Here is a 12,347-nt window from a genome sequence, read left to right on the forward strand (position 1 = left end):
GTTATTATTATAATATGTCATTTTCTTATCCGTCCAAAAGGAAAGGGACACGTAATCGACAGGCATAAAATTTATGGAACACACGTCAATTTTAGACAGAAATGAAAAGAACCATCTCTAAATTTTACATTGACCAATCACTCGAGAGAATTACGTTGTCATTCACAGCTCATGTCAAACGAGTTGCATATCATTTATTCACTCATTAATTTTAAAATTAACAGTTTAATTTTAAAATCACGATCTGTCCCGTTCCTTTTTGGTGGATAAGAAATTGACGGGTATAACTTAAAATAAAATTAGGTGTCTGCAGGAATCAGGACCATTACTGCCTATATTTGGATCACATTATGTATTATGTCGCTACCTATATTGCTTCTCTTTATTTTGATCAGAACAATAATGGGTGGAAGATGTAATTGTGCCTGAGTGTAATAAAAAATAACATCATTTATACGCAAAAACAAAGATAAAAGATGTCTGTTGTCCATGAAATTAGAACGTTAAATGAAGGAAAATCTGTACAGCGCCATCTATATTGTTTTTGAGGAACTTGGAAAGTCCCTCATTGTATTACTTAATGAATTAAGATATTTTTTTTAATTTTTTTTTAAATGATTTTTAATCAACATCAGTGAGTTAACGTCTATGTGCACGTGCGTCATGTTCAAATAATCCACCTCGTGTCATTCCCGGCGCAAAGGTGCCCATCAAACTAGCCGCGTTTCCACGCTGGATAGCGATGGACAACCGTTGCACAAGGTACGAACCGGATACCGATATTTTTGACTTTGAGTTCAGTCTTTGCTTTGTGATAAGGCGGTTGGCATATCCTTAACAAACAAAACAAGAAACATTTATTGTGAAGCTGTGTACATACATGCAGGTGTCAAACATTATAAAATTTGACTCAACAGCATGTCCATGTCGGACGTACAATATTACAAATAATATCAGTATTAAGCATCAAGGAATTAAGTAGGTTGGTTAGGTTGATCTTCAAGTTTGGCATATGGATAATAGCATAATAAAATTTTATTGATTAAATTAAGTAAGTACCTATTAATTAATAATTAATCACATAAACATTTGTAAATTTTAAGTTGTTGAAAATATTCATTCAAGTCATAAAATTCCTTATTAACTAGCCAATTTTTAGACGTTTTTTAAATGTCTTACCCTCTAACAATATACGTAATATTAATATGAATATGTATGTATGTTCAATATGTTATTGATATGCCTATGTCTAGAAGATGAGCCAACATACCTGTTAGTGGAACACCCGCATGCTGGTAGGTCCCCCTTGGCGCAGGCCGTGCTGAGCGCATGCGTGACCCCAGCTGATGTGATCGCGTATGTGTACGCGGCTTCCCGTGTCGCTGTAATATAAGAAAATATATTTAACATAATACTTTTTATTTCTTTTTAAGTATGTTTTTTTTTATAATATAGGCTCAAAAACAAATAAAAAATGCATAATGGTGCTAATTCCTGTAGAAACCATCTAATTTTATTTTAAGTTTACACCTGTAATTTTCTTATCCGCCAAAAAGGAAAGGGGCGAGTAATCGACAGACATATTTATGGAACCAACGTCAATTTTAGGCAGAAATTTAAATAACCCTCCCAAAATTTTATATTGGCCAAAATAACCCGACAGAATTAAGTTGACAGCACACGTCAAATGGGTATTTTATTAAAATTAACAATTGTCGAATTTCGGCGGATAAGAAAATGACGGGTATAACTTTAAATAAAATTAGGAGGTTCTGCAGGAATCGGGGTCATTGGTGCTAATTCCTGTAAATACCATCTAATTTTATTTTAAGTTATATCTTTCATTTTCCTATCCGCCGAAAAGGAAAGGGACGGGTAATCGACAAGCATAAAATTTATCGAACACACGTCAATTTTAAGCAGAAATCTAAACCAACCGCCTAAAAATTTTACATCTGTCAATAACCCGACACAGTTAAGTAGACAGCACGTCAAACGGATTGCATACCAGCGAGGTACCTTTTTGATTCGCCCGGGTTATTCATTCATTTACTCATTCTTCCTAAAATTAAGAGCTGTAAATCATCCGTCCCTTTCCTTTTCGACGGATATGAAAATGACGGATATAACTTAAAATAAAATTAGGCGGTGTCTGCAGGAATCGGGGCCCATTGTCTGTTATTCATGAAATTAGAAGGTTAAACGAAGGCAACTCATCAGCGCCATCTATATATTTTTTTGGGAAACGTAGCCTGGAAAGTCCCTTATTGCTTTGATATGGCCTTTTTAACCCCCCAGAAGTTAGACCTAGAAAATCTCTAGAGCGTACTTTAACAAATCACAGGTGGGTGCAAGATGTACAAGTCAGGAAGAAAGATTTATCTTATCAAGTGTCATTTGCCCTACAAATTGCAGAAGTGGTCCTACCGCGCTATCCGTTTATTTACATGATATAAATGGAGTGATTCCAAGTCAGTGACAGCTTGAGGAAAGGTAGTGCAGAATATATTAATAACATTAAGCCTACAGACAGGCCTGGGACGTACTTGGGTTATAAAAGAAACAACAGCATCCTACAGATGATACCCGATTACTCTAGCCATAGAGACGGCCAATCAGCTCGCGACACCAAACACTTCAGGACTCCGATACCGACCCGGCCGGCGTTTCCCTCGACGATTTCCCTCAATCAGCGCTTCTTCTTTTCGAGTCGATGGCGATCGCTACTAAATTTTTGCTGACTAATAATTGGCCACACTTACGGCATTGTCAGTGGCTTCGTAAAGGTCTTTAATAGTGCAGGTGTTAGGGCACTTAGGACAGCACTTATCAGCACTAAAACCCCCATGAAGTGTTTCAACGCAGGCGAGTCATACGTATCATCAAAATCAAATCAAAAAATCAAATCAAATATACTTTATTGCACACAACATACAAAACAAATTCACACAGATGAAGATAGATACAGTATATGGTATCATCTGTGTTTCATCTGTATTTTTTTCAATCATCTGTATTTTTTTGACGTGACTTATTGTAGATTTGCCGTAGATGGCATTAACTAATTGGCCGGACCAATGGGGAGCACTGAGGGGTCTCCGGAACAAAATTTAAGATAATATGCCTAAGGTTGCCCAGTTGGCCGCGAATCTCGGCTCAGGGCGTCATCTGAGAGGATAATATTAGGATTATAGAAAGAATTAATCGACCCTACTGGGTCAATGAGATTACAGAATATATGTAACTAATACGTAATTTTATACGATGACTTTCTAAGCTTTAAGAGTTCGCTCAATTTCGACCCCCATGATCAAATCCTGAATACTAACCTGTTACACAAGTGAGTCAACTCGCAGTAACACGTCACATGACGTTTTGAGTGATTTACGTTAATTTTATGGTCCACTTGAGAGCTTGACGACATAATTTAAAAAAATCTTCCTTTTACTTTCCCTCCTCGAGTAGATTATTTAGTAGCTTGTGTGGGATTTAAGACTGATTTAGTAGCAGAGCGGTTGTCACGTTGTATTTCTTCCTTAAGATTTTTTGAGGTCCCTTTTGCTACCAAAACAGCATGAATTTTTCGACTAAGTATGTACATAAAAAAATATTCATCATCAGTCATTTAAGAGCCACGCTCTTGTCGGTGTAGCATTCTCCATTCTTGTCTATCAAAGGTTCATACTTTCAGCTTCTCTTTAATTTGTTCCACGTAAGCTCTTCTTGGTCTTCCCCTTCCTTTCTTTTCTTCTATCATCCTTTCTATGATGTTTTTAATAAATTCGTCGTGTTTCATTACGTGCCTAATCATCTTGCCTCTTCCGTCCTCAATAGCTCTCAATATTTGTCTCTTTTCCCTTACTCTTAATGAAAAAATGAATGTGGGTTTCCTCACAATGTTTTCCTTCACCGCTGCGGCAAATCTACAATAAGTCTAAAAAAGGCCTATTACTGGGAGATGTTCTGGGGAATATTACAGCCTATATTTTCATTTATTTCCCTGAACCATAATACTTTGTTGATCAAACCTTCTGGTATGTTTTCATATCCTTATTTCGTAGTAAGACGTCAAATTAATCTATTGGCTTGACAAGGCAATTAGTGTGTTCCTAGTATGCCGATCATATCGCTTCGTGTATTACAAATCGGTATTGATAAAATTTATCAACAAATTAATGTATGTACGTAGAGGATCGGACAGATTATCGTTGCTATAAATGCTGTGTAAAATTACGGCGTATTGACTGATAACATTAAGATTTGTAAAGTCATGGGTATAAAGTTCTTTTTTCTATTCTAGCGGTATACCCAAGTAAACTCAAGCTTGGCAATTCAAAAGAGTTTGATGGCGAAGTCTTTGTAACGGCTTTTTATGTCTTTAAATTACAAAACACACAAGCTCGTATATCAGAAAGTTCGGTGAAGCGTGGGTACTCAGTTCATATTTCGATGGATGTATATTTGACTAGCGAAATTGGAAACATACTTTTACTGGACTGGTCTCTAACTTAAATTAACTAATTGCTTAAAATGTTATTATATTTTTGAATTAAATGCACCTTTTGACAGAATACAACTAATAATCTATTCAAATATTAAAGCCTGTGGCTATCTAAATCATGTCTTAAAAAGAGACTGATAAAAAGTGTTTGACACGCATCTCGCTCTTTAAATCAACAGTTAACCTTACCTGTCAATACAAATTAACATAAACATTCGATTTCAACAGCATTTACAACCGAATTAATTTATTAGACAAACAAATCCGTCATCAAAAACGAAAACAAACTGACAAACAAATGGGTTGCCGCAAGGGACGATTCTCGGACCGCTCTCTCAATTAACACTCGAATTGGATAAATAAACAAAAAAAGTTTTGACACGCCAGACGGACAAACTAAGGGCTTTTTATGAGTGACGATTGGAAGCGTGACGATTTGTTTTTTATTAGCGTGATGGTGAAAAGAGTAGCGGTTGTTGAGGAAATAAACTATAACAGTAGCTAGAGGTACTTGTATCTGTCAATCTTGTGAAATGTTATCGCGTTGTCGCCGCGAGCCACGAGAAGATTTTGGTACGTTAGTTATTTTTTAATTTAGCGGTGATGAATAGTAGCTATTCTTATTATGACCTGTAGTACAAGGGAAATCCTTTTACAAGCACCAGCTCCCTTAAAATACACTTGTATCACAATGTTAGCCAACTAAGAATTTTTTTTGTTTTGTTTTGTGTTTTAAGTGGAGAAATAAACATTTTTATTATTATTTTTTTTTTTACTATTATTCAACAATTGGAATATAACGATTGGGTTTTAATAGCTATAAGATTATTGGTTTCCAGGTAGGCTTAGAAGATACAAGTATCCTAAAAAAACAACAATGAATTGATTAACGATTGTTGTTCATGTGGAAGAGGCATCTACTCGAAAAGTCTTCGCGAGCGATGTATATTTATTTGTATGAGTAAGTGAAGTTAGTTTTCACGACTTTTTGCGCGAGGCTGACACATTCTTGGTCGCATTCATCATTCATCATTTTGTTATCTTAATTATTTTTTTAATTTACATTTTACTTATTATTTTTTTGCTTTTCTTTTGTACAACTAGATTTAGGATAGTTTAGCTTTGCTATAAGTCCATTGCATGCCGTTGTCACCTATAATTAGGGTAACAGTTACTATGTCATTTTATGAAGATTTTTGCTGTAAGATACTTGTTGTTAACTCTGTTGGTGACCTTGAATAAAAAAAAAAAACAAAGCACTAATATGTTTTAAACATATCAGTAAATGACATAAACAGTTAACTGTGACTTGCAATAAACGTTATGATTATGAATAAACACCGGTCTAAATAGCTACTCCTGCTAGACAATAGCTGTGACTAAACTGCCTTAATATCATTCTGCACACCACAGCTTGACTAAAACAAAAAGGCAAATTTAATCCTAAGCACATCCAACCAGTCTCGCAAGCCCCTATTATTTCTTCGATTTCCGACGGATTCAAAACAGGCTCCAGAGAGATATTCCCTGAGGATATAGCCGTCAGGTGTGGACATACAGTCAATTAGCTGTGCCATATAAATCACTGTAGTGGGCGGGTTACCTCGCCCTGTGTTTTACTTGGTGTTTTGTCGCTTTTTAATAGAATCGTTTGTTTCATTCGGGTTTCTGTGGTCGTGGTTGAGCGTTGGACTCACGATCCGGAGGCCCCGGGTTCGAATCCCGGTGGGGACATATCACTAATAACACTTTGTGATCCCTAGTTTCCGCCTCCGTGGTCTAGTGGTTAGAGCGTTAGGCTCACAATCTGGAGGTCTAGGTTCGATTCCCGATGGGGACATTGTCGAAATCACTTTGTGAGACTGTCCTTTGTTTGGCAAGGACTTTTCAGGCTTGAATCACCTGATTGTCCGAAAAAGTAAGATGATTCCGTGCTTCGGAGGGCACGTTAAGCCGTTGGTCCCGGCTATTAGCCGTAAAAACACCTCCACCAACCCGCAGTGGAGCAGCGTGGTGGAGTATGCTCCATACCCCCTCCGGTTGATTGAGGGGAGGCCTGTGCCCAGCAGTGGGACGTATATAGGCAGTTTATGATCTCTAGTTTGGTTAGGACATTACAGGCAGATTACCTGATTGTCCGAAAGTAAGATGATCCGTGCTTCGGAAGGGATGTTAAGCCTTTGGTCCCGGTTTCTATTTACTAATGTAAGTGAGTAATCGCTACATGAGCCATGTCAGGGGCCTTTGGCGGCTCAATCATGACCCTGACACCAGGGTTGATGAGGCTGGTATTCCACCTTACAACCCACACGATAAGAAGAAGATTCGGGTTTCTTAGTTTCCGATTATTATTTCGTTGCTTAATTTTTCAGATATAATAATAATTTACCTGTTAGTTATTTTAACGTAGGGATTGAAATCATTTCTCTTAATAAAAATATCGCTTATTTTTATTGTTTTAATGTTGCCATGCAAGTTAAAGCAACCTGATTCGACCACCAACATTTTTTTGACGTGACTTATTGTAGATTTGCCGTAGATGGCATTAACTACTTGGCCGGACAAATGGGGAGCGCTGAGGGATCAACTGGTACAAAATTTAAGACAACAGACCTGAGGGACCTAATTGTCTATGTTTGTATGCTTAATATCCAGTTTCAAAAACTAGTCAAAACTCAGATGAAATCTGATCTGTAGGTATCTATTTTCTTAATTACAAATTCGTATTTTGCACGTGTTCGCCAATCAACAAAGTAAAATAACCCAAAAACGAATTTAATGGTCAAAGATCGAAATAAAAATATTCATTAATAATGTTTGAAATTGATTAAAAAGGAACAATCTTGTTTGCTTTTTGTTAGAATGCGAGCCGTATCAACCGGTTTATACGACCGACACCGTGTCGTATAAACCGACAGAGGTATCCTGCCGTTTCTAACATCCATGGCCCCGATTCCTGCAGACACGGCTTAACGTGCCTTCCGAAGCACGGAGGAGCTCGAGATGAAAAATTTTTTTTGAGGTCACCCATCCTATGACCGGCCTATGCGAAAGTTGCTTAACTTCAACAACCGCAAACCGAGCGCGTTTACCGCTGCGCCACCGGGCTCCTCGGTGTATATGTAAATAAATAATTGTAATAATAAACCAAAGCTTCGAATTGGAATTATTTATCAATAATAACTTATATGACTTTATTGCAATAAAAAGTTATGTCTTATAAAGATCATAAATTATAATGTTCACGAGTGGTAGGTGGTAACGATCACGATCGGCGATCTATCGATAAATAATAATACATTTATTGTTTTTATCGATGACCATCTGTGCATGCGCGTGAGTGTTGGCGAGTAGCGAATCGGGGGACATTTTGGTGGGAACAGGAAAGGGACGGTTGTTTTATTTAATGAATAATCTAAATAATTAATAGGAACTGGTGTTTTGTTCTTAAAAATTGCATTAAGTTAGTATGAAAACATTCGCGATAGTGTTATTATTACTTTTGATTTTTTTTTTGATTATATCTGAATATTTAAAAGTCGCTTCATAACTGGAAAGTTTATGCGGACTTTTGAGTTAACTCCATCATTCATCATTTATCGTCATCACATTTCATCATTTCAATAATCATCATTAAGAACAAAATACATAAAACATGGCTGTATGGACATCATTCCCTTTGCCTTGCTCTTCAGGGAAATCCAACCAAAAAAAGTAGCGAATCGAATAGCGAAGTAGTGATAGCACTGTTTGGAGAACGCATGATTTCGTTGTAGTTCGCCACTAAATTCAAACTGAATTCAACTTTATGAGTTTTAATTTAACACATACTTACTCATTATCCCGTTTTTCACAGGATCCGCTTACCTAACCTGAATATTTTACAGGTCCGGTTTTTTACAGAAGCGACTGCCTGTCTGACCTTTGAACCCGCGAAGGGAAAACCAGCCAAATACAGGTTAGGTTATACAGGGTGTTAGTGACATCGTAACGAATACTGAGGGGGATGATTCAGACCATGATTCTGAGTTGTTGTTGTTGTTGTTGTTGTCTTTGATTACTTGTGGCTCTGCCCACCCCATTAGGGATTACGGGCGTGAGTTTATGTATGTATGTATGTATGATTCTGAGTTGATATCAAGTAGAATTTTCCGTCGCAAAATTCATGATTTTTTTTTAGTTTTTTAAAATTATTTTCAATTCTATACTTTTGCGATGAAAAATTCCGCTTGATATTAACTCAGAATAATCAGCTGTTTCATCCCCCTCAGTATTCGTTACGATGTCACTTACACCCCGCACAATACATACTGTACCCATACAAGTAGGTGTGGGTGTTAGTGATACCGTAACGAATACTGAGGGGGATGATTCAGACCATGATTCTGAGTTGATATCAAGTGGAATTTGCAGTCGGAAAATTCATGAAATTTTTTGTTTTTCTTTTTATTATTTTCTGTTCCATACTTTTGCGACGGAAAATTCCACTTCATATCATCTCAGAATCCAATCATCCATCAAAGTTTTCGTTACGACGTCACTAACACCCTGTATACCTCCGAAAATCCATTTCTCAGGAATGTGGGCGTTTTAATTTAAAGACTCTCTCTCATAGATAGTTAATAACATCATTTAGTTTCCAGGATTTGTGCCTGGTTAATGGCAATAGGCTTGCCTCCTAGCGACGACCACTGCCTACCCTTCCGGGATACAGGCGTGCATATTATGTTATAGTTTATAGTCTATAATTATGTAGGTGAACATAAGTGAATAGTAAATGAGCCATTAGAGTTAAATAAATAATGATTAGTTTCAAACGATCGAAGATTGATTAATTGAATACCAATTTACTTAGGTAGATTATACAAACATGAGTTAGGTACCTACTGTGTTTTATGGTTTATTTAATGTGACTTTAATATAGTCTATATTTTATTACATCTTATTGATTACCAATCAATATCAAATACTATTATTATTAGCTGTTTTATGACAAGGGAAACACTGGAGGAAAATTCCGTAACCTCGAATTGAAATTTATTTTATGTCTAACATTTTTCGTTAGGTAAGTATTATGTTATTGCTCTCGTAATCTATTATATATCTTCTTGTTTTCTTCACCCTATGGTTGCCTGGAAGAAATAGCTTAAAACGACAAGGTCGCCAAAATTGAGACCTAAAATTTTGACCTGGATTGAAACTAGAGTGTCTATTGCAAGGTTTTGTTAGCATTGCACTCTCGTCCATTGGATTGGAAGAAGCTTGTCATCTGAATTAACATCATGTGGTTATCAGGATTTATGCCCGGTTAATGGCTAAAGCCAACTCAGACCACAAAAAGCCAGAAACCAGCCAAATAACCAAAAACAAAGCCAACAAACTAGCAGAAGCTAGTGCTGTGATATTCATTAGCATAGTGATTATTTTTAGTTTTATTTTCATAATTTATTATACTTACATAGGATAACAGAGAAACACAATATGACAACATGAAGAGAGCCAAAAGGCACATCTTATTTCCAACAGAAACTTCTTCCAGTTGGCCTGTGACGTAATTAGCCGAGATTACGCTGATCGATTCTGTTTGACTGCTAGATACATCATGGTTCTGATGGTTAACTGTGTAATACTGACCTAGCGGCATGACGTGTCCAAAATGGTTGCCGTCTCCCACTCCTGAGCAGTTCCACCGGTAGCCGCTCAGCTGCGCGCGGCACTCCGCATACGCCATCCTGGTGACAAATGATCGAATACCAGCTAGTTAATGCTATCTTCTGCAAATCTACAATAAGTCACGTTAAAAAAAACTAACCTTAGTCCGTCCCCGACGGCAGCGATGGCGGCGGGGGATTGCCGGCACATCGCGCGCTGCTTGTCCGTGAGCCCGGCGGCGCGTGCGCACACCAGGTGCGCGCCCAGCGACACGCCCGCTGACGTACTGCTCCTGTAAGAGATGGATACCTTTTACAAAACAAATAGGGTTTGGGCCCTTCTCAATACATAACGCAGTGGTATAAACGCCAGATATCAACTGCATACACTAGGTATTGTTAGACCAACGTGGCAGATGGTGAGCCGTATCACCGTCTATAATAACCAAAGTAAATTATTAGTTAGATAGGGCCCGTTAGTTAGTTATAGTTAGGGCGGTTAGGGAGATAGTAAGGTGCAAGTCGTGTCAGATTAGGAGGTGAAGGTTTTGGCGGGAAGAAGAGAGGAATGGCGATTACTCCACCGACAAGAGCGTAGCTCTTAAATAAAGAGAGAGAGAGGGTTAGGGCCCTATAACACTAGGACAACATCCATCATAGAAGGAAATATTGGTTGCGCAACCAACAAGACACCAGGTATCAACTGCATACATTTCGTTGGTGGCGGGACAGTGATAGCGCCACCATTATGGTGTCCTAGTGAGATAGGCCACGATGGTGCCCTAATGAGATAGGCCACAATGGTGTTCTAGTGATATCTCATTCAAACATAAATACCTTTTGGCTATTAACCACCATGGCAATCAAGAGCATGACCAACTATCTTTAGCAAGCCATAGTTATGGCACGAGGTCGGTGTGCGCGGGCAAATTCGAAGTCCCTAGAGTTAATAATTACTATGGCGATAGAACTCTAAAAAAGAGACTTCCCTATTTGCTTAATAGTTTGCCTGAGAACATCCGTCTAGAACCAAATAAAACTAAATATAAAAAATTACTTAAACAACACCTTCTAGACTCGTGTCCTAGCTAACTTATTGTATGTTATTAATTGACTATTAGATATAAGTTCATATTATTAGTAGAGACTCTTTTCCTGCAGACAAACTGTTTAAACAGTTTTGCAGGGCATTGATAATTGTATTTTTAGTATTAAGATTTAATAAAATAAATAATAAATAAAATAAATAAATAAATAAGACCTATCGGTCATAATGGTGTCCTAGTGAGATAGGCCACAATAGTGTCCTAGTGAGATAGGCCACAATGGTATTCTAGTGAGATAGACTCCTTGTGAAATAGGCCATAAAGGTGTCCTTAGTGGTTTAAGCCATAAAGGTGTCCTTAGTGATTTAAGCCATAAAGGTATCCTAGTGAGATAAGCCATAACGGTGCCCTAGTGAGATAGGCCACAATGGTGTCCTAGTGAGATAGGAATAATGGTGTCCCTGTGAAATAGGCTGCATTGATGTCCTAGTGAGAAAAGTCACAATGGTGTCCTTAATGAGAAAAGTCACAATGGTGTCCTTAGTGAGTTAGGGCACATTGGTGTTCTAGTGAGATACGGGCCTAACTTTTACCATTGGACACACTTCATGGTATTTGCATACCGTTCAGCCACATGGAACTACAATTACTGCATTCGGATTAACAAAAGCCTTCCGTTCATAAATTGCACTCCAAATAACATCGTGAGAGCGACATTGTGCTCTGTTTGTTGATAAATAACTGTATTTTAATGTGCATTTTACGTGTTTGTAGTTTGAGACATCAGCTGTGAGACGAACAGTTAGTCTTTTAAAAGAAATAATGTTTTTTTAGGGTTACGAACCTCAAAAGGTAAACGGAACCCTTATATGATTATTACTTTCTTGTCCGTCTGTCCGTCTTAACACAGTAGCGCGATTATAATAGAGTTTTGAAGGTACAAACAAATGAAAGATGCGACGTAGAGCCAATCTCTACAAAGTGACGCGCAATCGCAGTCGGAAAGCTATTGATGACTATATGTCAAATCATAAACATAAAACATAACATAAATTGGTTGTTTGTATGGGTATATGTAGGGGTATAAATAAATAAAAAAATTAATAAATTAAAAAATTAATTAATTAGTAATTGGATCACATATACAAA

At 37.4% G+C, this 12,347-nt stretch overlaps 1 protein-coding gene across 4 annotated transcripts in view; it reads right to left on the reverse strand.

Moving 5' to 3' along the window:
• LOC126377577 (protein Wnt-7b-like) overlaps positions 1–12,347 on the reverse strand; it is an 82,591-nt gene that overhangs the window by 13,203 nt on the left and 57,041 nt on the right. For all 4 annotated transcript variants that reach the window (XM_050025385.1, XM_050025383.1, XM_050025384.1 and 1 more), the window contains exons 3-5: positions 10,314–10,445; positions 10,136–10,233; positions 1,271–1,382 (exon numbers count right to left, since the gene is read on the reverse strand). In XM_050025385.1, coding sequence (XP_049881342.1) covers positions 1,271–1,382; positions 10,136–10,233; positions 10,314–10,445 — 342 coding nt within the window. The remainder of the gene's footprint in view (positions 1–1,270; positions 1,383–10,135; positions 10,234–10,313; positions 10,446–12,347) is intronic.

This window comes from Pectinophora gossypiella, chromosome 23, assembly GCF_024362695.1.
Source record: "Pectinophora gossypiella chromosome 23, ilPecGoss1.1, whole genome shotgun sequence".
In the NCBI taxonomy this organism is placed as follows: Eukaryota; Metazoa; Arthropoda; class Insecta; order Lepidoptera; family Gelechiidae; genus Pectinophora; species Pectinophora gossypiella.